Here is a 27,904-nt window from a genome sequence, read left to right as displayed (position 1 = left end):
ATGAAAGGAAGAAAGAAAGGATGTTCCTTACCTTCAACCTTTATCTTGCTGTTGGTCTTTTTCACTGCGTGTAAAACTACTGACCTAGATGACAATGAAGAAGAGTATGTTCTGGGTAAGAGGTTATGAAAATGACACACAAAACTAGCTCAAACAACAAGACCCACTTTGCTATAATGCACTGTAGATGCGATTCTGTACTTGAGAGCTTTTCTGGGAAACTTTTGAAGGTGGAACTAAGTTAAAAATACGCTAGCTTCTAACAGGGAGTCTCAATTTTGCATCAAGATGTATCAAAATTGCCTTCTGTAAAGGCCTGTTATCCATGTTTTTGGAACTTCTAATCAAACATTGTGTTAGGTATCAAAATTACTCCCTTAAAGCTCTGCTGTAGGACCCATGGAAGGGGTCAGGGTTTAGGGAAACGAATGTACAGCTGATAAACTCAGGTTTTAACTCCCTGAGCAATTGGAGCAGGAACGTAATGGATAGACTGGTGTTACTCTGTCCTGTGCACAGCTCTCTTGAGTCACAGTTAATTTGCAAAGTTTGGTCTAAAACTGATGTAATTACTGCCCTTGTTTTTCTGAGCCTTGAAGGAGGTCTTTGTGTAGCACCAAGTAATTGGATATTGCTGGATAAATAAAAACTCACCAGTCTGAGATTTTTGTTCAGAAAGATAATGTCAGAACTCTGACTGTAGAACTGTTGAGGTTCTTTGGTTCTTACCATTGTAAGAGCATTGCTTGCTTTCACGTAATTGAAATCAAGTGGGGTGGGTCAAACTTCTATACTGGATACCATTGTGAAAGATATTTTCATTACCTCCCAAAGAATTCTGAGGAAACAGATGAGGACTATTCCAAAATATTCTTCTTTCCTTTGAGAAAATGATTTTAAATTGTGATCTTTTTCTTAAGCTATAGAGAACTATGCAGTGGTTACTTCTCTGACTTTACAGGTCTGATTTTGAGGCCAAACTGGGAATGCAACCCGGAGAAAACTTTGGTTTTTTTATGTTTGCACTCTACTCAATCTGCCTGTGACTCTTCTGATTTCCAGCCATACAGTTTCTCTCTGTCTTGACTTTGAAGCAGTGTTCCTTGAAACAAAAACATGAATTGTGAGCAATCACAGCTATACTACAAACAAGGCTTGTGCTTTAGGTCCGTGTCACAGTTAGTCACTGCAGGTAAAGGTGTGCACCACTCTGCATTAAGCGGATGCTTAGCATAGTTATGCAGACTGTTTTGTACAGAATAAATGTGTTTCTCTTTAACCCTGAAGTACAAAAATGCCCCTCTTGGTTGAGGGCAAAGTCACATTTTTCTTAGTTCTGCTCTGCAACTTTGAGTTATACAGAAATCCCTAGCCTAAGCTTACAGTTTATGAAGGTAAATTTGTCCTGCTTGTTATAGTAACACACTTCATCCCAGAACAAGAAATGTGCTGGATTATTTTTTTCCTCTATTTGTTTTGTTTATGAAAGTCAATAACAAAAGTAGTCTCTGTTTTTATTGGGCATTATTTTGGCATTGGTTATTTTAAAGCCAGTTATTTAAGATTATACAACTAGTAACGGATTTGGTATGAGGAACAGTTGTGAATTTTTTGGCTTGTTTTCCAGTGAGAAAATAATCAAATGTGATGCTTAGAAATTAAACTTGGACACTGTGTTTGAGATAGACTCAGTTGCAGTGTTTACAAAAGTAACCTTTACAGTACTCTATTTCTATAAAGTTACGAGGTTGTTGCTAATTAACATTATATTTGTGGTTTCTTAACAGTGAAATTCTGGTCCCAGTGAGTTTAACTCTAGAAATTTTTTAGACTGCAATTTCACTGATAGCATTTATTTTCTGAGTTAGATGGTTATGAAACATTGACACATTTTACTACAGAATTCAATAACTTAGGTATTAAAGGATAAAATAATGTCATACTTTTGGATCACATTGGGTACAAGTACGTGGTGAATCTAAGAGGAGTTTTTTGTCTATTAGCATTTAAATTGCAGTAATAATTAAGGTTGCAAGTGAAGTCCAAGGGGATAAAAAATAGCGTCAATTTGTTCTCTTCTGGGAAAATCTGTCATTTTTTCTAACAATAAGCGTAATAGCAAAAACAACAAAAAAGAAAAAATAACTAGTTTATATATATTGTTCAGCAATAACTCATGTGGTTGGGATCACTTTAGTAGATGTTCCAAAGACAGAAGAATTGTTAAGTTGAATGTGCTTTTTATTAATATATGGAAGTTTATCAAGAATACATGTGACTGCTTAAAGAAAGAGTAGGAAACACATGGGTAGGAAGAGCACTGAACAGTGTGTGGGTGGGAAGCTGTCAAACTGACAAAAATGGAGAGAAAAGGAACAGCCATTCATTAGCAACAAGGTGCTTAGCATTGATATCACTTATCAAAAAGAGACATTGACAAAAAAGCCTCAAAAGTGGACAGCATGTCTTTATAATTAAGGATAACCACAGAAACTCGTTTATGGTTTAGAACCCATAACCTAAGCAAAGAAAACGAAAAACTATTTTACATAAAAAGTCAGAAATACTTCCAGCCAAGTTTCATTTTCCCAATGGAATTTATATAGTTCTGTTGTGAAAAGCAACAGCAATAGTACTTCGGTCTTTAATATTTTTTGTGCCCTAAGTATAATAAATAGGATGCATTTTTAACGACCAGCCATACAGATTATCCTAGAGTCTGAATGTCAAGTTAAAGTATTTTACTGTGCTTACAGCTAGGTGAAAAAAAGCATATTTTTTTTTTACTTGGATAATTAATATAAAAAGGTAAGAGACATTACTCATCACTTCTGGTTCTGTAATGTTATGCTGCTTACTACTAAAGCAGTAGTAGTTCTGTGCATTGATGGTATAAGGTCTATGTGCTCAGGGCTATAGAATGACTACCTGCAGATTACTGGAGCTCTTGCAGTGAAATTACTGCTTGTTGGTTAATGATGTGTGTTGTTGTGTTAAACAGCCAGTTGCAAAAGTTGCCATGTGAATTGCAATAAATGTGAGAATGGCTATGCTGTGTAGGAGCTGTCTTGGCAAGTATCTTGTTTCTCATGGTTGCTCAAGTAGGAAAACTGAAGGAATGGAGGAGAAGGTAGCGACAGAAAATAACTGCACCAAGCTTGTGCTCATTGTGAGCCATTTCATCAGCATTACTTTGCACTTACCATGACCCACAGAGTGGAAAAACTGTTAAGACTGAGCAGAACAGTAGATGTTTTGTGTCTTCTGTTATGAAAACCTATGTAGCTGATGTAATTAAGTCATTATATTAAAATTTGAGGAGAGGAGGTTTTGCTTTGCTTTATTTTCATTTTATTATGGCAAGTAATAGCTTTGGTGTGATGGTGAGCATCAGCTGTAACCATTACTTAACATACTTCTGGCCAAACAAAATCACTTTTTTTGGTTTAGGGTAGTATAGTCCTATAGTTCTGCAGATTCTCTCAGTCCATTTGGATCAGATGCCTAAATTGGATGAGTAATAAATATTCAACAGGGCTAGATCCAATGTGGAGGGTGAAACTACTTTTATTTTTAAAACTACAAATGCAACATGCTAAACTTCAGGAGAGTCAATGCATTTGTGAATAAAAGGTGGAGTATAACTGTTGAAGTACCTGTATAACAAGATTGTATTTGCTGGAAAGCAAGTGGAAGTTGCAGAGAATTACAAAAATCATAGTGTAGTTCTAAAAAAACACAAAGGATAATTATTCCACTCTATTTGGCACCAGTAACACCTCAGGTAGAGGGATTATATTCATCTCTGGACAGCACACTTGAACAGACCAATAGGAAGGTATCCAAAGGAGAGGGCTAGAAAGCAAAAGCCAATAAAATCCTGGAAGAAAGGTGTTTATTAAGTGTAAAGATAATTAAGAGGAGACACAAGTCTTGCAAGAGAAGGAAAGGAAGAAAGGAGGTAGACAACAGATGGGCTACTGAAGTGAAGCAGTGAGTGCAAGGGGGCTGCTGCACCACTGTTTCAGGTAGCCTAGGAAGGGCTGAACCTGGAGAGCCCCAGGTAGAGTCTCAGAGTGCAGGAGGCTGCTTCCTGTCTTGCAGCAGCCTTGAATTGCAAGACACAGATGGTGAATTAGAAAATGAAAACAAATTCACTATATATTCTATATAGACATATTTACTATATATTTACTAAAATATTCTGTCTATGCACTGAAGGAAGTAAAAATTATTTAATATGGAATAAAGAATATTTAAGCTGTATATTAAAAAAAAGGTCTGTCTTGGCAAGAAGGTAGTAAAATCCTGGAGCTGGCTGCTTGAGGTTTTTGGGAGTTTTACTTCACTGGAGCATTAACAACAGTTTGTACATCTGTCAGGAAAGGTCTCCAGGTATTTAGCCCTTAGAAACATGAAAAAACTTGAAATAGAAGCTGAATTAAAATTCCTTCCAGTTTTCCCATGTTTCTGTTAGAGAATATTCACTGACCTTCCTGAGAGACATCTTCCTTAAAAGTCATATTCTGTGCTCTTCACACAGAACCTAAAAGGTAGTAGAATTTATTCTAGTGTTCAAGAGCAGAGGATGAGGTGGCCTTATACTAAAAATTCTCTTTCTCCAGGTATTTTCCACATGCAAAATGAGTACAGGCAGATTTGTATCCATGCAGATCTACTGGCCAAACACTCATGCTTGCCTTCTCATCTGCTGCTCTAATCTGAGAAGGAAAGCTAATATTATGTCATCTGTGTGAGTTAAGTGTTCCCAGGTGTAAAATAATGTGGAAGAATTGTTTCCAGACCACAAGTACGTTTCAGTTCCCCTTAATCCTTTTGAGACTTTTTTCTTCAGAGTTGCTTGGTTATTGTGCAAAGTTGGAGGGTTTGTCCTCTAGGGGTTTAACAGGGTATAGATTTTAGTCAAAGTATGGTAACTTTCTAGGACTCCTAAGGACATAAATGTCTAATTGCCGGAAGTGTGACACAGATAGTCATTATGTTGGCAGCAGATGTCAGTACATCTGGCAGTGGTAACTGTCACTGTGACTGCAGAAGAAAGGCCTTAGGAGGTAAGCAAAACAATGATTTAGTTCTGTGGGTTGGATGTGAAATAGGCTAGGAGTTGAGACCAGGAAGTTCCCAAGATGAACTCTACTAAGCCATTTGTTCATCATTGTTGTGTAGTTTTGAAACCGTGCTTGCACACTATTTCTGTTTTCATAGACCACAACATTGGTGTGGTATAATGTAGCAAGCAAAATGAGCTGATACAACCCTGTCTGAAATTCCAGTAGTTAGGAAACCTAGGAAGTTTTCTCAACCTCTTCTAGACTGAAATGGGTCAGTGACACAGGTCATGTAGGAGAACTCATTTCCTGTGTGCCAAGAAAATGACATGTTTATAAACCAGCTGCCAGCCCTAACCTCAACTGCATTTGAGTTGAATCAGCTTCTGTGGCTCTCTGAATGTTTGATTTAACTATTCAGGAGTTACTCCAAAAGTTACTTAAAACTTTGATGTTTTGAAGGCATTTGTTCCCTATTACTGTGTGTGGGAATTCTAGTGTTTCATTTAGCAATGCACTATCCTCGCACGTTTTCAAGTTGAGCCTTTTCAAGTTCCTTCTTTCAAGTTCTATTGGAGAACTTTTGACCTTTGGAATCTAATTTGTAATCTCCTGTGACTTATAAATCTTAATTTTTTATGAGCTCAGGAAAATCCAGATAAGGAAACTGTCAAGAAACAATATTGAGAAATCTGGCAAGCTGAGTTCCATAGGAAGTGTACTGATTCTAATGTCTCTTAAAAATGGTTCTTTTAATTCACCCACATTTCCTTTTAGTCTTAAATAATATTTTCAAATCTATTTTCCTAACTTCAAAATCAGTAAATTTAATTTCACTAATGAGGGAACAGTTACAGACTACTTTAGGGACTGGTATTTAATGAGAATTTTGAAATTAATAATCTTAATCTGCATTTTAACATGAAATGGTCCAGTTTTGGAGGATCTAATTGTGTGCTACAATTCTTGTGTTGATGGTGATTGTGCAATAAAGGTTGTTAAATTTTCAAGGGTTTAAATGCTATGAGTTAAAATATTTTCATTCTGAAAAATCTTTATTTTCTGTAGATTTCATAGTTATAAGTGGTTCAAATGCAATAAAATTAGTTACCTTCAACTGACCTCAGACTTTGAGGATTTAGCTCACCTGTGCATTTTATTTAACTATTATGTAATAAGACCATTTTTAGATGATAAAATCAGATATCCACTGAGCTGGTGGGCAGTAGTTAGAGAAATTTCCTTTTTACTGTGTCATTAAGCCTGATTTTTGTGGCTTTAATTAAAACTAGAAACTTATTCTAGTTAGTAGCAGGAAGATGTGAAATAATGATGTAAACTCATATCCTTATACTTTTTTTTTTTCCTTGTTCTCTTTTCTATGCCACTGCAAAGAGAACTGATAGATATTTTTGCATATATGTGTTCCGAGGTATTGATGTTCTGATAAGCTCTGGGAGAATAAGGGAAAAATTTCAAGTCTGTTCTTCTGGCCGCTGTTGGAAGTACACGAACTCTGTAAAGCTTTCAAAATCCACTGCAGTTCCTTGGAAGATCAAAACAGGGAAAGATAGTAAACCATATAATGGTAAGGGAATGGTATTACAAACTGGATCGTCAGTTAGAATTTCTTCATGCAAAGTGACAGTGTATAGGCATGGCCAGCATTCTTCACAATGCTATGGCAGTTTTTACAAAATGACCCAGTAGTGTGTATTGAAAAATAGGGAAATGACATGATCTGAAAATACACAGTTTGTTTTCTCCTCGTCTTTCTACTTGCTTGCTTCTTGGCTCTTGGAAGCTCTAATGCAAGAACAGCGAGCTCAAAAAAGAGTAAAACAGTGCATGACCTTTAGGTACTAGCAGATGCGGTGATGTGCCCGTGAAGTGTTATGAGATAGGGGAATGGTGCCCTCTGCAGGGCTGTCTTGCTTAGTTCATCCCAGGATGGACTGAGACTGAGGTACCTCCATGAGCTGTTTGCATTTCACGGAAGAGAGCACCAGGATCCCTCTTTCTGCCTTTTTTTTTATGCGGGGGTCACTGTGTCTGTAGGAGCTACTAGGATTTTCTCATTGTATTTGTTGTTCAGAATCGCTCACTAAGGCCTGTGATTAAGCCACTATCTGTAGGTTTTTAGAGATTTATGGTGAGGAGTTGAAGTTCAGAAGATGGGCTCTTTTGGTTGAAAATAGAAACAGGGATTTGGTTTGACTGAAATTTGCGTTGCAGTGCAGATGGTTACTTTGTTTTTACGCCTAGGCTTAGTGTTCAGAGCTTTGCTGTTATGCAGTGCCTGTCTAGCAGAAGATGCAAGCAATCTAATTTTGAAGTTATGATGTGCAGTGGAGCAAACTAACTTACTCACAGGTGTGCTGCTTCTTCTCTGTTTCAGGTGCTGCTTTGCCACCACTGAAACTAGGACATTCAGTGTGTGCCATGAAAGCAGTGGAAGGCCCATGCAAAGCAATCCACATCCGTTATTACTTCAACGTTCAAAGCCGTGAGTGCGAAATGTTTGAATACGGTGGATGCCACGGCAATGAGAACAACTTTCTAACACTGGAAGAATGTCAGAAGAAGTGTGTGGTAACAGGCCAGTACCCATTCTCTTATCCTCCTATCTGTTCTTCATTTGCATATGTTGTTTTTCCTCCACAAAACAGGGATTTTGGAAGTAGAAGCCATCTTCAGTTGCTATTAATACAAAAATGTGATTACTCTAATTATGTTCCCAAGCATTATACTATGTTGTAGTCAGCCAAATTAAGTTAAATTAAGAAAGCAAACATTCAGGATTTGGAAGGATATATGTGACTTTTTTTAGTGGACCTGTGCAACAGAGACCAATGCAAAAAAACATTTTTTTTTTCCAGGTAAAGCCTTGTTTCTTTAAGGGAAAATCATTTTGAGCCTGGGCTGAGCTGGTGGGCAGCACAGATGTTCTTTATTGATTTCAAAGTGTAACCCAGTTTTTGATCCCAGGTTTTTCCTTCACTTGAGAAGCTGATAGAAGCTGTCCAAAATCTTGGACATTGCTACTGTTCAACATAGTCACAACTACTAATCTCATTAAAAATGTCAGTCACAGCTCTTTGTCATAAAAGATCTGTTTTGTTGAAACCTCACCAGTTAATTGTTAGAAAGAAAGAAATGAGAACCATAATCAGATACACAGCAGGATATGCAGACAATGCCTTGGGAATGCTGGTTTTACTATTAAAAATGAGCCTTGTAATTAACTCAGGCTTTCAGCCTTGTGAAAGTAACCAGCTTGTGTTCCTCATGGGAGTGTATGAAAGTTAGAAATTTCTAAAAATTTTAAGTTAATGCTAGTGAAGCTAGAAGTTTGGCAAGTTTATATTTTTAGAGACTGAAGGAATTTAAGTCTTATTTAGACTTGGTTCTGGATAGCTACTATGGATCTTGCTTCCATGGGAATTAGTTGGAACATGTCTGGCTTTGTAAACAGAAAGTGACAGTGAGGGGGGAGTAATAGAAATAGAAAAAAAATCCAGGATAAAGAACTCCTCAAAGGTGTGTGATGATCCTCAGAGACCATAACAGCTATGTTGTTGTTATTTGTTTTTTCCCCATCAGTTCATATATTGGATGTTCATTTATTCAGACTTTGATGTAAAGTAGAAGGCTTCATTCTCAGCAGAAGGTACTTCTCATTCTCATATGCCTTGCTCATTAAGCATCACTGAGCTCCAGATAATGATGCTGGGTGAGCCTGCAGTAAAGAACAGTTATTCTGAGAACAAGCAACACAGTCAGATGAAAATTCTTGACCTCTCCTGCCTATAAGAGATGTGTCCTGGTAGCACTCTTAAACTATGCAGATCTCTGTAAGTGTCACTTTTTTTGCCTTATTTTAAAATCTAGCCCTAAGTCTTTCCATAAAACTAGAATTGTGATATGCTGTAGGCACTGAGTTGGTTTGCAGGATATACATTTATAACTTCTAGGATTAGCATAGGTCACTTTCATGCACAGCAAATTTCTATATATATTACAAAAATATAACTCAAAAAATTTCAGGTAAGAAACTTGATTTCAGAATTTTCTCCTTATTGGGTTTTTGTGACCCAAAGAGGCAATATATACGACAAGCTGATTTATACTATTGTGATTTTTAATAAATGCAAATGTCTGTTACACCATGCAGTTCTGTTATTGTACCTGGCACTACACACAACACACTCAAAAGTAAAAAAAAAAACCAAAACACAAACATGAACATTAAATTTTGGAATGAAAGTAGATTTTAGTTATTTTTCTGATCAGTTAAGTTTTGCTTTCAAACAGTTGCCTGCTTATAAAACCATTTCATCAGGATGGAAAAAACACTACAACATTTCACTAACAACTTGTTAAAAAAAGATCACATCACTCCATTCTTACAGTGAGTGGCAGTTTTTCATTGCATTTTACTCTAAGGATTAATTTGAAACTTACCTTTCAATGGCTTCTGTCAAAATCCACTAGTGAGCCCCAGAGGCCAGATGTGCTTGTCAGGGAAGAAGTGGCAAGAATCAATCAGTCTTGCTCTGTCTTCAGGAGATGTGTATGGGTAAACGTAGTGCTCATGATAATAAAATAAGGCATATCTTGAAATGACATCTTGAGGAAAAATGAGATGAAAACTAATTCTTTAGTTACTAAATAACAGAATTGAGAATTTAAAGTAAAGAAGAAAACTGTCACAGAGAAAAACACCTTGCCTTAAGTGCAAGCACACAAAGTCAATTAAACTTTTGTCCTGCTTGGATCTGAAATGGGTCTTAAGCCAACTCTTACTGAACTGATGTCCCAAACGGGGTGGGATGGCAGACAAGATGTGTATGCACTGATTGAGACCTACTGTATATGACACTGGGATCTTAACCCTTAGAAGGCACCAGCACAGATTGTCCCCAAGAGGTGAGATAGCAGAGGAGATGTATATGCGCTGATAGAGATTTATTGCACATGACACCGGGGTCCTAGCCCCCTAGAAAGGCACAAGCACAGTCAAATGGTAGGGAAATGGGGAGATCAGAAGAGAAGCTAAGGTTAGAATGCAAAAAAGGTAATCTTAACAATAAAATACACCTACTGGTAGTTAGATCAAACGATAAACCTTAACCATTAAAATGTTGGCAAATTATTGCTAAGCTTTAGACTCAGCCTAGAACATTAATTATTGACTTCAAAAGGAGTCTAGAATCTTAACATTTAAAACTTAATTATGAAAAATTGATTAATGTTCCATTTGCTAACAAAGACAATGAAGGAATTCATGTCTCTCACCCTTGCCCAGCTGCAGCTGGGTGTTCCTTTGTCTGGTCCTTAATTCTCGAGAATTAATCTCTCTGGCAGGTGTCCCTGCTGGAGAGAAGATCTGGGAAACCTCCTGGGAAAGTGTATGGGAAGTCTCCCGATCAAAGGCTTTTATAGAATAAAGTGGATTGACTGCTGTCATGTAACTGTTTAGCCATAACTCCAAGATCTCTCATTGGAGAATAGAAGGAAAAGGGTATGAAAAGCCAAGAAGATGTTTTTCCCACCAAGAAAACTCTTTCATCTGCTCATTGTTACTTTATCCCTGTTTTGGGCCTAGTTGTGGCTAGGCTGGGCTCAGCGTTCCTCAGCACCAGAGAGCAGCTGGTGTCATGAACATCAACTTGGCTTCTGTTTATACTTTTCAAGGTTGTTACCAGCTCAGAGATTGCTAGGCCCTTTCCTTTCCTATGGGAATCTTTCCACTCCAGGCCTGGGCCTGCCAAATTGAGAGACAAAAGCAGTTGAATCATAGAGGGGAACTGAGGCAGGCGTATTGAGAAATGGAGCATTTTGCTACAACCGACTGAGAAGGGAAACAAACTTTACATCAGCAGTTCAGTTTCTTTTTATGTTGAAGTCTCAGATACTACTAGAAATGCACGTTACTGTTATGCTGCTCATGTGCCTGTATTTGTTTCTGTAGAAATTAGGTAGCACAAAAGCTGTTTCCAATATTGTTATTTCTGAAGACTATACCATGTTTGTTTTGGATTCTTCATACGTGTGGAGGGGGGGAGGGGAAGATACAAAAGTAAGATAGACTTCAATAATATGTTTTTAAATCTTCACAAAAAAACTAGTGAGTAGAAGTAGATGACAGTTCTTGGTAGAAAACCGAACAAAGCAGAAATTAATTACAGTGGAATGTAATATAAGGACCTTGCTTAAGCAACAGGCAAAACTAAAAGAAAAATTACATTTTGCTCCTTTTCTACCTCTGATGTTCTGTTCTACAAACTGTGCTATCAAAAGGTCTAGCTGTTCATCCTGTTCGGGAACTGAATTACTTGACTAAGTATTTATGGAGAGCAAATAGCCTTGTGCTGGTTGTAGCACAGCTTGTAATCAGTAAGAGATTTCAGATTTCTTGTATCAAGGCCTAAGTGATAATTCTGCTATCTCTGTATCTCAGTCACTTTCACCAACTGGAATATGGCAGTGGTAGTGCTTGTTAGTAGACAAGGTATGGATGCAGTGCTTGAGGCTTAAAAGGCAGGAGTTGCTCTTGCTTACAATTTGGGCAGAAGGTTGCCACCCACCAAACTGGGTGTAAAAGTCCTTAGCATTTGGTAATCATCACCCCTGTAAAGGCTTATGGCTAATGAAACTAATGTCCATCCTCTTCTTAATCCAGGCTGGGCAGATTTTTGAGCTTTGGTTAATATTATTTATTCTTCAGGGTTATCCAGAAGGTGTGTCTTTATCGGAATGGTAGATTATATTTTTGTGAGCATTCAAAACAGTTGAATATAATTTTAAGGAGTTAAAAATTATTCAAATGTGGCAGTAATTGTATAGTAATTGTCTGTTTATCTTACAAATGGCCTTCCTAGACTGAAAAATCTCTCTTTGTCATATGCCTTCCATGAGCCCTAAGTTTGTATCATGGATTTAACTGATTTATATTATTATTTCCATGGACAATGAGTTTAGAAGTTTCTTACCATATTTATTAAATTTTCAGCACAGAAATTAATGGAACTTACTGCTGAACTGCACAGGTAATACACAACAGTTTAAAGAGTGAATGTCATTCTACAAGAACAACCTTCTTTAAAAAGCATTTGCTTCACTTATACAGTGTTTTGTTTAAAAAATTGTGATTAATTAATTTCTTGTTATGGCTTCACAGTTTCATGAAAACATTTTTTCAAGTTAAAAATGGAAAGTTATTTTTCTTAATTAGTATTCAGTGTTAGAAAGACTTGTGATCTAGAATGTGAAGACAGGTCTTTATTTCTGTCACTAGGCTGGCTTTGGTACTTCACATCTGGTGTCTGGTTTTTGTTTTCACCTGGACTCTCAGCATTTTTGCCATGTTTGGATCATGGTTGCTGGCAGGTCTGCAGCTGCCATTATCTCCAAAACATGCCACTTCCTGGTAATTTGGAGTTTTTTTTCCTAAATACCAGTTTAAAAGATAAGACTGGGGACTAAACTGAAAACAGCAGGCTTGATAGATACTGAATTTGGAATGAAAAGTGTCCAAAATCTTGGTACTCAACCCAGTATAGTATTTTGTGTATGCGTAGAAGTAGTCCAAGAATCTGCAAGTGCTGAATCTGCTGTCATGAACTGGAGCAATAAAGGCTCATTATTTCTGTGTTCTCTGAAAGAGTAACAGCAGATAAAAGGGTTTGGTGACAAACACTATATGCTGTTGACCATCAGCCATAACATAAATTAATAAGTTAACCTGCTTTTGCCAACATAATTCATTTTAAAAAAAATTAATTCAGTAGGTTCTATTTGTTAAATCTGGCTCTATCTGTGCAGGCTTGTTTTATATGGTTATATTCATCCTACTTAAAGTTTCTAGTATTTATTTATTACTCCAGGAAAATCACCATTTTAGTAACTGTAGAAATCAGACTGAAATAACAGTATAGTGATAAGAAAATGCCTAAAAATAAATTGCTGAAAATGAGTAAGAGGGAAGTACTGTGATATAAATACAGATTCAGAAGAAATAATGTGAACAGTTGAAGTGTCTGATTTTCCAATATTAAGCACAAATACAAGAATAAATGAACCAGCACGAGTGAATGCCAGGCTCCTTGATTTAGAACAATTTTTAAAATTTTCTTAATTAATAAGCCATACAAGACAAATGAGTAATTCCCAGAGCTGACTGAAGTCAGTCCAAGAGAGGTCAGAGAGCCCAACTTACAGGTTGGCCACTCCAAGACTAAGACTGTTCAGATGCAAGATGCCTAGCTCTGACTCAAGTCTCCTAGCAATCAGCTGCATTTTTTGTTTCTTGTGCCCAATACTCATCATTTCAGGAAGAAAAAAATACCTCTAAGAGTAGTTTTCCTATATGCTTTATTGTTTACTGGATACGAGTAGAATCACAAATGTAATCACTAGCACAAAGGCCCTAATTTTCAAGACAGTTACTACATATGTCAGGCTACTTACGCTTCTAACATGGAAAAATACCTGCTGATAAAAGGTTCTTGACATGACAGAAATTCTGATGTCTATTATTTATGCAGTAGATCTACTCACAAATACAGTTGGTTGACTGAAACCAGAAGCAAAAACATAGGTTGACTAGGCCTGTATAAACTCACAATAAATCTTTCCTGTTCTGTGCCAGAACAGTACAGATATATGCCAAAGTATAATTGCTGATTTTGGCCTGAATGGGGCAGCTGACTGAAATTAGTGAAATGGCCTGATGTGAGTGTCCATGCCTTGGGTCATGGATTTAAATGCTGAAGCCACAGTCTTCTGCTAATGGGAAGCACTGGAAATATGTTCAAACAAATGGTACGTCACTCTAAACTGCATGTCATGTCTTGAACTATATATATTTTTTTAAGGATGCCAGCTGCATTGTCTCAGAGATGAAAGGAAAATGCATTATTTCTGCCTGATAGATTTGCTTTGAAGATATAGCACAGGCCATATTTCTGCAATAAAAAATAGACAAATAAATACATTTAAAAACAAGCCTTGGAGGGATTATGGCACATAAAGGCAGTATGGCTAATGCTAAAAGCTTACTAGTCATAAGCAGCACCTCTTAAAGTAGGAGCCAGGGAAGGTTTATCACTATCTAAAGGATGGTTAGAAACACTTGCTCTGGAATATGACTTGAAAATAAACAGCTAAATCTCATTTCAGTTTTGGACTGTGAAGAGATTTTTAGAAATAGTGGTGGTGAGAGATCTTATTAATATTGCAAGTTATAGAAAAGGTGAGGATACAGACAGCTCAAATGTCTTCTGTTACTGCTTCCATAACAAGGAAGAGGACAACAGCAACTCTTCTTTTGAGCAGGAATTGTTTCCAGTCTCAGGTCTTGCTATTAGATACCCCCAAGCTGAGATAGGACACAGGACAGGGCACTCCTGTATTCCCCACCCTTGGCAGTTGGGGAGAATAGCTGTATCTCACAAAGTCACAGAGAGACTGTAGTGATGTCCTTCGGGTATATGACTTAGAGGGCTTTTGGGAAACATGCCATGAGAGACTAATGCATGTGATTTAAATTCAGATGAAAATACATATTTCTCTTTGAATCCCCCTTTATGTTTCAAAGAAGGCTAAACTATGGTTTCCACTGAGGCTTTATGAGCAGGTCTCTGGAATACACGTATTCACTGAAGCAGGAAGAGCCACCAGCAGTAGAAAGTAGCTGTAATATGCTTCTGCTACTGAACTGCTGCTCTTGGCATGTACACTAGGATATCTTAAAGGTGATTTGTGGTAGGTAAGTAAGATGGCCATGGTCTGGCAGATGTATTGCTCCATTATAGTAGGTTTGATTGCCTGACAGAGCAAACCTCAAAAAAAAAAAAAAAAAAGGCATTTGCTTTCCAGCAGACAACTTCAAGCAAATGGCTATCCATACCACTTCTCCCAGATGCAAGAGGTCAGCAGGTCATGTCTGCTTTCGCTAAATACTTTTCTTTTTATTTATCTTGCAGAATTGCCTCAGAAGATGATGTTAACAAAAATTAAGAAAGGTAATTATGTTTACATAGCAATCTAAGACTTGTATACAGTGATGAGGGATTTAGCTTCCTTAGATAAATTCTTTATGTATTGTTCCAAGCTTTCTCATCACAAAAAGAGGAATGTCAGACTACAGTAAGCTCTTATTGCCAGTCTTCTTCAGTATCCATCAAAGACTTTGAAGACAGGTGTGGTCACTGAAGATACCAGCTACAATATCTTCTCCCCAAAGTAAACACAGCATGACACTTCTAAAATCTTTCTTCAATAAAGAGAAAAGAAGGGATCTGCAGAGATTCAGGCATTATGTAATTAGCCATGATGTGGAACTCTTGTGTTTTTTGAGAATAATCTAAATGCTTCCTCCACTGTTAGAAAAAATAGGAAAAAATCACTCTGAAAGAGAAGTTTTCAAGCATTGCCTGCGTAGGAGCTAACAGAGGTTAGGGCAGATGCCCTAATTACTCATTAAGCAAGGGGACAAGTTTCCTGAAGGTGCAGACTACTGACAGAAACTTAAATGCCTGATACCCAAACTTCCTAAACAGCTCAAGCGCTGAGAATCACTTGTCTGAAACACGGTTTGTCTATTGAGGTAACTTGTGTTCCTAACGAGGATACTTAGGTTTGGCCATTAAAATAGAGCTTGTGAAGACTTATTTCACCACACCCTCCCTTTGCATGTCAGACACTTATCTGGATTGGGCCCAATGCCAGTAGCCAAAGTTCCCCAAATACAGACTTGAGTGAAGTTCTTTGCAAGTCAGCTCCTCCTCTGCTTACCCTCCTTGCTTTAGCCTTCCTTCCACTTGCTTCCTCTTGAATTGCTGAGCATTTAACTCCTCACAGAAAAGTGAATATTTGCATATGTATTTTAAAATATTCTAATTAAATAATTCATCTTTGCAGAATGATATTCTGGAATATTTTTGTACTGAGATGTTGGTTTTCTTTTCCTGTTTTCTACTATTCTTTCCATTCTTAGTGCATAAAAAAAAGTAATAAATGACACTGTTTCTGTGCTATTGAAGTTACTGAAGTTGTTTTTACACAGATGTTGCAGACTTTTGGCACTACTTCCTTAAAGGTCTGACCCTAGTTCCCTGCTTTTAATGACAAAACAGACTCTTGGCTATCATCATCATAATTACGTATTTACTATTGTTTGCACTAGTGTGGTCTTGAATATTGAGTCTCTGGAGAAAGATGTGGCTTTTAGAAGTATAATACCACTTTGTTTAGCTAGGATTATATTGCCTTTATGACTTCTGTCTTCAAAAGTGGCTGTGAAAGTTAGCTGTAAGCTTAGTTTATTTGAACTTAATTTCCTTTTTTGTGCAAGAACCATTTTAAATGCAATGATTTGCTAAACAAAAAGTGATTGTATTTAAGAATCAGTGATAATCCTGTAGTCTACATACCCTCATTGTGATCTGCCTTCCTTTCTCAGTTAATATCTGTCTAATAATATTTTTTTGTTATTTCACAATATTACGTAATTTTTTGAACAAGTAATTGTAGGTCATATTTTTTATCAGCTCCTGATAGATAGAATACGGAATAGAAACCACTCTGGTAGATTCTTGCCTGCTACCTGTCTACAAAACTGTCTCATTTCCATTCTCAGCTGAAAAAAATACAATGATCCTTGCCCATGCTTTTCCCATTTGTTGCTTTATGGGAACTTAGTTTGATAAATCTGTGAACCATGAATAAGTGGTGCATTTTAATGTTAAGAAACATGAAGTAGCTGAACAGTAGAATACATATACATACTGGTAGAGAATTCAATTTGCAACCACCAATCAAAATGAGGCTAAATGAGTGCTTAAAATGGTTGGTTTTGTTACTTTATGCAAGCACATTTTAATGGTTTAATTTTACATTTGCTCTCTGAAAATGGCATTTTACTGTTCATAAAGCTTATGAACAATTTAAATACAAGACTGGCAATTCTTGAAGGAGCTATAATTATGAGCTATTATGATGTTTTATATTAATATATTATGTCCATCAATTAAATTCAATAATATTCTTGTTCTAACAATTATTTTAAAATAGATATTTGGCTAAAACAGAGATAATAGGATTAACTTCTTTAAAACTCCGTACTCTACTCCAAAAATGTTAGGGACTTCAAAGTAATTGATCTATAGTAATTTTTAATAAAACAGCAGCTCTCTGCACACTGTTTTAGTCTCAATATTCTATTAAGTTTCACAGGTAAGGAAGGCTTTGATTGTCTTAGGATGGCTAAATATACTTTTCTCTGCAAGCAGTTAGCTCAGTCAAGAATTATATTTCAAAGTATCTACTAGCAAGAATTAGAGAATACCTCATATGTATTTCATTATTTAATTCTACTGTTTTCTTTTAATAATATTATTTTGAGAAAATATTGATTATGGTGATAAAATGACATTTGAGGATTATGATACGGCTGTGGGTTTTTCTTCTCTGCCAAAAGGTGTGATATCATGCCTTGATAATCAGTCAAATTAAGCAGTATATTCATTTGTTAACAGTTTCTTGGTTGATGTAGTTAGTGAAAGCAAATTGCAAACTGGGGCTGAAAAATTATAGTTAGAATAGCTGATCTGTCTTCCAGTTTTCTTTTTCATTTGTAGCAGTAGACTGTCCCAGACAAAATGCCTTGCTTGGTTGGTTGTATTTGTCTTGTATTTTAACATTGCTTTGTGTATAATTCACACTAATATTGACCAGAATGACTACATAAATGACAAGAATCTGTACTTAAGTTCAGATGATCCAGCTGAGATTCAAGTCTTGTTTTAATTCAGAGTAAAAGCTGTTTTTCATCTTAAAGCATCAATGTAAGAGGACACTTCAAGGAATCATTAGTCCTCATGATCCAAGATATAATTTACTGGCTACTTGAAAAGAGAGGAAAAAAAAAAAAAGGCAAGCACTAAAAATGTCACTATAATGCTCCAGCTTAATATTGAATTGTTATATATAGAACCAAAGCAGTGCAATAAAGCAGCAGTTATTTTACGGTTGCTCTTTAGTCCCCAGTTACAGGTTTATTTTCTAAACTTCTGTTCTATTGTTGTCTTGGAATGTGTGTTGATTTTTTTCTTCCCCCAGCCTGCTCATCATTTACCATTGTTCGCAGAAAAGCCCAACTTCTGCTTCTCTGAGAAAGACCCTGGAATCTGCCGAGGCTATTTTTCCAGGTATTTCTATAACAAAGAAACTAAGATATGTGAAGTATTCAAGTATGGTGGGTGCCTAGGAAACCAGAACAACTTCAGGACTTTGGAAGAATGCCAGACTACCTGCCAAGACAGTTGTAAGTTGTTCTCATTATACTCATATAAACAATATTGTGTTTTGAAGGTATCTTGCATGGAAAAAAAGGCAACATATAGAGTACCCTGAGGTTGGATGTAACTTGTATTTCAAATTAACATTATATATATATATATTATTTTTTTTTAAAATATAAAAATATAAAAAAAACTATTAACTAAAAAAAAACTGGTAGGTACTATTAATTTTAATGATTATTACAGGACTCCTGCTTTTTTAGTTTTCTCATGAAAGTTACCTGCCTGTATATATGACAATTCTACAACATTTTGCAAAATTATACTAAACTTGCGTGTGTAAGAATGAACACTGCAAATTTTCAGAAATCTGCATACTATTTATTATGTCTAAATTGAAACAAATAGTGTGTGATACACCATTTGAAACAGAATGTTAGAAGTAATACAGACAGATGAAGTAATGATGAATGAAATCAATTTAGTCTAAGAAGGGGATTTGGTCCACAATCAGTAAAGTTTCCTGGCTGTGCCTTGACATTACAGCATGATATTTCCTCATTAAACTTCCCATTAGAGGAAAAATGTTATAAATACACTTCTAGGATAGAAGTTTGGGGAAAAGGAGTTTAAAATATTTTGTGAACAAAACTAGTTCCTATATTCAATGTCTTCCAGTTTTCTTTTTCATTTGTAGCAGTAGACTGTCCCAGACAAAATGCCTTGCTTGGTTGGTTGTATTTGTCTTGTATTTTAACATTGCTTTGTGTATAATTCACACTAATATTGACCAGAATGACTACATAAATGACAAGAATCTGTACTTAAGTTCAGATGATCCAGCTGAGATTCAAGTCTTGTTTTAATTCAGAGTAAAAGCTGTTTTTCATCTTAAAGCATCAATGTAAGAGGACACTTCAAGGAATCATTAGTCCTCATGATCCAAGATATAATTTACTTATGACAGTGAATGAAGAAATGGGGCTATTCTGATTACAGCCACATATGTTATTTTATGTAACCTAAAATCTGCCAGGTACCTGACTTGATGATATCATGAAATGTTTATAAATGTCTTTTAACCCATACATCTGAATATACTCTTTTCAAACCAAACCTTGTTGTGGAAAAGGTGCCAATATAGGAATTTCTGGTTATGTTCTTTCCTTATTGTGTGGTCCTTGCTTCCCACCAAAGAATCATGGGAAACCTGTCCCTTTTGAATAAATGGGCTGTGCAGCTTGGGCTACAAAACAGCCACTCAGAGTAATTCAGATGACCATAGGTCATGCATGCATTTCCTCATCCTACTAGTTCCTATGAATTATTCTGCATCAGAATATACTAATCCTCATAACTCCTCTCTGCTTCACAAAATAGTTAATTTAATACATAGGACGCATGCATTTTCCCACCCAAAGTCTGCTGACCTTTTTGTCTTGCTTGTCTCTAGTGGCCCTTTTTCCAGGACTGTTTCATAATCTGTTGTTTTGGCAAGGAGAACTTGAGTTTATTTACATCTGGAAAAGGGAAGTTCCAATATTGTTATTTTTTAAACTTCTTTTTTTTTTTTTTTTTTTAAATAGACACATATGGATGCATGTGCTTTTCCCCTATCTTTGCTGAAGCATTACTTATTGGGCTCTGATTCCACTTCTAGCTTCTGCACTAAAAATGGAGGAATGCTGTGTTTTCCTGACTTTAATCTGAAGTAAGCCCTCCATATAAATTTGTATGAATACCCAAGAATTAAGAGAGGATTAGGGGCCATTGCCATGGTTTAAATAGATCAAAGTTTTAACTTAGTCATATGGAATCATTTATACCATTTGGGGTTTTGGGGGGATTTTTCATAATTGTTTTCCTTTTGCTTTAGCAAACTTGCTGCCAATTATCCCAGCTGAAGAGCATCCTAACACTGGGAACAGTAGCTCCCCAGAGCAAAATCCCAACCAGTTTCCTGGGATTTTGGGTAAGAATTTGCTTTTGCTGTTGGTAGGTACCATTTTTTTAATGCAGATACTCCTTGGCTTGTCCACTCATTTTCCTGTTTATTGGGAGGTATGTGTGTTGCTTGAAATACCTAACCACAGTGAATTCAGTGACCATTGAAACCGTGTTTGATTTAAATGTTATATCAATAAAATGAAGGAATAAAAAGGAATCCATCCCAAAAATGCCTCAGTATATCAGTTTCCCATGCCTGTGGAATTTAAAGAAAAGCTGCCTTTTAGTGGTCTTTTATGCTGGCATGGAGCAAGGCAAGTGAATACCAATCATAGCTTATTTTCAGAGCTTTGCCGTGTCTAGATAACCTGTTACTTACTGTGACACCTCCTTTTCCGTTTAGTCAATTTGTTGCCAACTGCTCCAAATGACAAGTCCAACACTCTGAACAATAGTTCCCCAAAGGAGGATCGGAAACAGTTTCCCATTTTTTTTGGTAAGAATTCACTTTTGCAATTCTTCCTCTCAATCTTTTATATGCATTTGGGATTGCTTTTCCATTTCCACCCACTAAAAAATAGGCTTCCCTCTATGTAATATGTTTTGAAAAATAGAAAGTCAAAGCAAAGTAGTATATTGCTACATACAGATCTTCCATAAATATCAGAAAATGGAAGACTAACCACATCTTGTACTGTTCTGAAAGAGTGTGCTGAAGGTCTGAAAAATACAAAAATTGAAAGACCAAAAGGAAAAGCAGTGATGCAGAGTTCTCTTAGTAAAAATTAAAATTGTTTTGGGGTTCTAATTGGCAGCTGATTTAAAAGTCCTTTTACCCATTAAAAAGACCATATTTGGATTTTAGAATATGGCACAAGATATTTATCATAATGAGTTTATATTTTCACTAAGGCCATATTAAGCTCAGGTCTTGGTTTGAGTATAGTCAGAGCGTAAATTTATTTTGTGTCTGCTTTAAGATATTTCGCATGATGTGTTTTAGTGTAGCTGAAACTCTGGACACTTGCTGTGGAGGGGACCAGGCATTAACCATTTCTGTGGCTGGATGCTGTCCACTATAGATTGCTAGTACTTGCTCGCACTGTAAAGGGTAATTGAATTTGAGGCATGTCATTTTTATGATCCACAGTTATGCAAGAAGAAACAAGAAACAGTTGGGAAAAGCCTGAGCGCTCTTACCAAGTATTTCTGGTGTTTTTTTGCATTTACTCTTACTTCTACTTTTTGGGGTTGAGTGATGGTGTACAGATCCTTAAGATTCATTAAGTTTTTTTTTATTTTATGTGATCTGCAAAGACATGTAAGATAACATTCCTGTGCTTTTTGCTCAAATGATACATCTGATAAAGCTTGAATATGTGTTGCATTCTATTTTTTGGCCTGTATTGTGATTCACATTTACTGTTGGGTTGAGGTAAGTTTATACGATAGTGGGATTGTTTGTTTACCACATACTAAGCATCAATACACTGTTATTAAAATGACTGAATATTAAACAGTAAAGCTTTTGCCAGCTTATTTTGCTGAAAAATATTTGAATGATTTAAGGCCTGGTAATAAGTCTGGGGACATAAGAGTGTACATGTCCCCTGAAGGTTAGTACTTATAATATGAATCTCCGGATCCCCCAAACAACTAATCTATACAAGCAAAGGGGCATGACTCACTCTTGTGAGAAGGATTCTTGGTTGTGTCAGTAATAGTGAATTTTCTGGTAGAGCAGATAATAGAACCAAGAGATGAAGAGAAAGCAAAGACTTGAAGGTTGGTGGAAGAAAAGGTTGGGGAGCAAGGGTGGGTGTAGTCAGTGTAGCTCTATGGGTCAGGTAAGAAATGTGATGTTGGAAGGACCAGTGGGTTTCAGTGGCAAGTCTCAAGACCCCACGGGTTCTTCCATTCTATATAACCTTTGTCTGTTTTGCAGTAGCCTGCCCAGGCAGCCCCCTGCTGCATTCTGTTTATCAGCCTGTATCTTTCAGGCTGCTGGGATGGGCTGAAATCCTGTGCTTTTGTGCAATCCTACTAGAGGGAGAGTAAAAGGGTAGGGCCAAAACTGACATGTGAAGTACAGCCCATAGCTTCCATTCCTACTATTAATAGAGGCAGAGTTGTCCACTTTCAAGGCAGAGCCGTCTCACACAAACATGCACTGTGACTCCCCATGGCCCTAGGTCAAGGACAAGAGTCTGGCTGTGCATGTATGAGGTCAGGATGGAGTGTTTGGGATGGGGTGGCTGATCTGCTCTAACACAGGCAGAGTAGCTGGTCTGCCACTCAGACATCTATTTTGCATGTATATTGACCTGGCTACGTATCTTTCTTACTTTTTTAATACATGACCATCATTAAAAATATTTTGCAAGGAGTTCTCTCTTATGGAGTATCTTACCTCACAACTGAACTGCTAGCACATCTTGATTTTGAGAAAAAATACATATCATTGGTGACATGTACAACTCTATAATGACATCACGTTAATTGTTTCAACCAAGTTATTGATCTTCACAAAATTAATCTCTTGTATGTGCAAACAAAACTTCTTTTTTTCCATAAAACTACAAAAAAATCTAGTGCTGTGTCTCAGCAATGACCTTTCTATAGAGATTGAAGATTGCTTTTGTCTTACTTTGCTGCAAGATATAAAAATAACTTTCACCCTGGCAAAGTTAAGAGAAAGGGAAGCCAAGAATCAAACGTTTCATTTTTAGATTATACAAAGTGATTTATGTTAGGAAGTTATGAGTGCTATACTCTACATTTGCTTTGTGAGATCTAAGTGGGATACAGGATTAAAAGTCAATTATCAACTCAGCAAGTACAGAATGGCACACAGAGGCAGTTTCTCTTCTTTTCCAAGAAAGTACCACATCTTTTGCTGATATAAATTGACACAGTTATTTTCACTATAATGCATCTGCACCAATTTATACCTAAAAAGTACTGTCAAGTACAGATGACTCATTATTTTTGTACTAGCTTGTCTAGGTGAAGATTCTTCTTTTTTCTCATTGCTGTAACCAAAAACAACATACTCAAATCTGGAAATATCAAAAAGCTGGCAATAAATCTGCAGCTTCATGAATGTCACACACCTTGGTCTAGAGAAAGAAAATGCAATTAGGATTGTTACTCATCCAGGTCACCAAGATAATTTCAAACTTGTTTCGTACTGTGATCAAATAACAGCTCATTCTCACACAGCCCCAGGATAATTGTTATTGTTGCAATACAGGGTTGAGGTTATTTTTGATAGATAGGAGTCTATATCTGAATATGCCTCTTTCAGAGATTCTGAAGTATGGTCATGTCATCTGTTCACACCACAGAGAGGGGTGTCTGGGATTCAGGAAGGAGCTGTACAATAAGAATTAAATCTTAAACCATGCACATTTAAAGATTTTTTAGGTAGCAGTGAAGGGTAAGATACTACAGTATTTTTCTAGGTAAGAATAGTAGCCTTTTTTATCTACTGCTTATTTCATATACCCATTTTTAGCTTATATATTTTTTTCAGAAACAATACCAAATATTGCAGTTTTGGGTCTTACTCCTCACCAAAACAAAATCAGTCCTGGCATCTGCATCATCATGAAAAAGAAATAACATGCATAAGATATAAGGAAGATGTACCACTGTATTTTCCTGTCATAAAACCTGAAACCCATTTGTAGAGCTAGTTGCAGGAGTTCCAGTACACAGTCTCCACTTCAGATGGGCTCCAAGGTCTAATTTTCTTCAAAAGTTTTTGGATGGAATCAGCATGTTTTTGAGGAACAAAACTTTATGTTTCATTGTATCATCTTTTCCCAGAAGAAAACTTTACACTTTGAAAGGTTTAACTAACTTAGCTTGGAAGCTTTCATTTGTGTGAATTGTAAATTCTTTTTTCCCATGCCTGTTCATGACCTGACTTATGTTGCATATTTTTGGCAAATAATATACACAGCAAATCACATTTTATGAGTTTTGTATTGTATATTTAAACCCTCTTTAAGTGGGATAATTTGGTTAAACAGACTAGCATGAACACAAGGGTAAAGTCAGACTGTTTCAGCCTGTTGCTGTCAATGTAAATAACTGGTTGTTTTCTGTTGCAGTTGCATTAAAGGCCACAGGATGGGCCTTGTAGTTGCATGTATGAAAAAGCTAGAAAGCATTTAATCACATTTATTAATGTTTAGGTTGATATGATCCGTTTGCTGTTAATACGTAATGAGTTTTGCAATGTAATGACTAATGTTACTTGCACTGTGAAAAAAATTACTATAATGTATTCTAAGTTGAGAAAAAAGTTTCAAACAGCATTTATATCTCAAGTAGTCTCTCAGTAAAGTTCCTGTCTGTAATTCAGAGACCTGTGATTCAGGAACAAGCATAATATCTAAACTTACTGTAACATGATATATATAAATACAACATTAGAAGCTGAGGCTGAGAGAAAACTTAACTGGATTTAGTGCTTCCAGAGACTGTGTTGACATACTGGCCCACAGGCTTATAGATTGTCCTGCCAGTAGAGATGTTGGGCTGGGCATGACACAATACGTATTTTATGCCTAAATGATCTGACAGTTAACAGCTCTTTTAGTGATCAGTATATTAAAATCAATTTATATTTTTAATCATCTTCAGCAGGCAGGAAATTTTTCTAAATAATTTCATCTTTAATATAAGTTTTAGTACAATGTTGAAAGAAAATACTACTATATGGCAAAATTAAGGGATTTTCTTCCTAGCTGGTTGCCTCTGTGACTGTAAAGAATATGCAGATATTTTGAAGATGAACAGGAATAGTGTTTGGTATCTGGGGCATTTATCTAGCAAAGAGTATAAGAGATATTCTGAATAGCATTTGGATGAAGCTCTGCCAGTTCTATTATATCTACATAGCTAGTTCTTATTCACTGGTAACCACACCACTGGCTCCATGGCTTCCCTGAGGCTTGCAGTCACCATCAGAACTCCTTCATGAGTGGACTCTGGAGTCTCTCTGGAAAATGCTACATACCAGATAAGTAATTTACAAAGTATGTATTGAAGTACTGTTACATAATTGACAAACAGATGCTGTTTGGCATTTTCATGACTGGCAAGGCTTCCTGCTTTGTTCTTTCAGCTTCAGAAACTATCAGGTTAAAATAGGTAAGCACCTTTTTAATGTTGCTGTGCATATACTTGAAAAGCTAACATCCACTCCAGCTAGAGAGATATGAAATTACTTCCAGGCATAAGAGTTTTCAGAGCAGTACCAAAAACATTGCATTAGTTACTTTAACTAACATCTTGGTTATAAAGAAAATAGTAGATTTAATATAAATTGTATCTCATTGTGGGCTTTTACTCTGGATCCAGAGTGAACTTCACTCTTAGAATAATGTCACAGTTATAAAATAAATTAAGTAGTGCTCATTTTATAACCTGAATTAATCTATATTGAAAAACCAACTAATTACTTAGACTTTTGCATTTCAGATTCTTTTTTAATAGTATGATGTTGCTGACTACAGCTTCAAATTTACTATTAATTTCATTTGCTGTCCTAACTTTCCATAAAACACCATTCTGTTTCTTTCCCAGCAATTTTTCATACTTTTTCACCATGCCATATCAGCTATTATACTTGGCAGGTTAACCTTTTCAGCAGATGTACTATGTGTAAGACAAGTTAAGATGTAGCATGTTCTTTTTGGATATTTTCTTGTCAGGCTCTTGAATCGTCCGAGGTGATTTGTAGCTTCCTGCTTTCAGCAGCTAATCTGCTTCCCACTTCTGTGACAGCAGGATGCCTTCAGCGCTCTTGTCAAATTATTCCCTGAAGTTTTCACTTGTTTTTATCTCTGAACCACTTCAACCTGGCTTTGTAACTTCCAGAAGACCACCTGTCTGGCTTCACATTTCCATTTCTGCATTCAGATATCAGCTATCTCAAGCCTGCTACTTCTTGAAGGAAAATGGATCTCCTTTAGGTCCCTCATAACTGATGATATAGTGGCTCCAATTCACTTCCATGCATCCTGTGCAGCAGTTGTGTTAGTTCTAATTTTTTATGTAAGTCACTCCAGGGCAATAAATGATGGAGTTTCTCCAGGTTTGGGAATTCTGGCATGGATTTGCTTCCTGAACTTGTTCCAGTGCCCAAGTACTTCAGACACAACAAGTTCACCTTCCAGTGTTTCAATTCTCATGCTCTCATTTGCATCAACACTGAGGAAACAAACCATCAGCCTACTCCTTGAAATGGTAAAAACCTAACCACAGCACTAAAGCACCAGCATCTCAGTCACTCTCTGCACTTATTCTTCATGTTCAATCCTTTGTTATTCTGCGAGTTAAGAGCTATTTCTTGATAATTGCTCAGTGGTTGCTGGTAGACCAACTTTTATTGCTTAGATCAAGCTTTATTCATAAAACAAACCCAATATTAAGGCATTGAATCTCATATTGTTGGGTACTTTTACCTTCTATTTGATTGCAGAACATGTAGCAGTAATTAGGAAAATTCACTTTATTAATTATCCTAAATATTTATTTTTAAAAGCTGTCCAAGTTTAATCTATTTCACTTTCTACAAACACTTCACTTGAAACTTCCCTAACAGAACCTGAATACTACCTCCTGTTGCAGAAATGGCAATTTTATTGCCAAATATATAGGAAACAAATCTTGCTTTCAGGTAAGGTGGATTTTGGGTTTCAAAGAGAGAATTTGCTGTGGCACTCTTAGTGCTCATAAAAAGGCACATGCTTGTATAAAAACATCCTGGATTTTCAGGAGAGCAGAATTAAACTTGCCAGTAAATTTAATGTAAATTTCAAAGTTCTGTGAGCTTCCAGTCTCTTACATAATATCAGCATAACAGAAAAATGATTAATCGCATTGTTGTCTCTAACCTTGTTTTTCTTGGTTTTTCTAGAACAACCCCCTGTCCCTTCTTTGTGTATGGCCCCTATGGACAAAGGACTTTGTAGAGCCAAAGAGTTAAGATTTTTCTACAACTACTCAACTGGAAGATGTCGCCCATTTAGCTACAGTGGTTGTGGTGGGAATGAAAATAATTTCACGTCCAGAAAATCATGTTTGAGGATCTGCAAGAAAGGTATGGGAAGTGCTACTGCTACAGGCAACGAGAGTTAAACGTTATGCAGACTGAAACATTAATGCAATTTTGTTAGTAAGTATTGGCCTTGAAAAAAAGTAATAGTTGAAAGTCTTAGAAAAGTGAAAATGGAAATCAGAAGAGACAGAGTTAGAGAGAGAAAGATGGAAAGTAAAATACAGTGTACAAGAACAAAAATAAGACAGCTTGCCATTGATTAGGAATATGAAGACTTTAGGTAAGACAATGTTACTTTTTCTTCTTGTAAGAATATTTCTTGAAAACAAGACTTGTCTCTTATTTCTGATGATCTGTGATGTGTTAGTCATACAGCATCTAATCTTATTTTCTTCATTTTACCTTTAGGGTTCAATAAAAGAAAAGGTGAAAGAAGATTAATAAAAATCAAGAAGAAAAAAAAGAAACCAGTCAGTCAAGGATCTGGGCGAGGAAATAATTCCTGA

General features: G+C 36.3%; 1 protein-coding gene across 1 annotated transcript; it reads left to right on the top strand.

The window, feature by feature from the left end:
• On the top strand, positions 1-27,904 carry TFPI (tissue factor pathway inhibitor (lipoprotein-associated coagulation inhibitor)). Its single transcript, XM_009995229.1, has 8 exons — positions 1-115; positions 7,468-7,668; positions 15,059-15,097; positions 18,223-18,399; positions 20,253-20,348; positions 20,727-20,819; positions 27,258-27,440; positions 27,807-27,904. The coding sequence occupies exons 1-8, from the start codon at positions 1-3 to the stop codon at positions 27,902-27,904; spliced, it is 1,002 nt and encodes a 333-aa protein (XP_009993531.1).

Source organism: Chaetura pelagica, unplaced genomic scaffold (genome assembly GCF_000747805.2).
Source record: "Chaetura pelagica isolate M959 unplaced genomic scaffold, ChaPel_1.0 scaffold33, whole genome shotgun sequence".
Lineage (NCBI taxonomy): Eukaryota > Metazoa > Chordata > Aves > Apodiformes > Apodidae > Chaetura > Chaetura pelagica.
The sequence above is the reverse complement of the archived record's forward strand: the minus strand, read 5'-3'. Positions and strand labels throughout refer to the sequence as shown.

Excerpts from the sequence above, each read along its gene's own strand:
- TFPI (XM_009995229.1), top strand. The coding sequence starts at position 1 with ATGAAAGGAAGAAAGAAAGGATGTTCCTTACCTTCAACCTTTATCTTG. Across the intron at positions 116-7,467 it reads TGAAGAAGAGTATGTTCTGG|GTGCTGCTTTGCCACCACTG; the intron begins GTAAGAGGTTAT and ends TCTCTGTTTCAG. Across the intron at positions 18,400-20,252 it reads GACTACCTGCCAAGACAGTT|CAAACTTGCTGCCAATTATC; the intron begins GTAAGTTGTTCT and ends CTTTTGCTTTAG.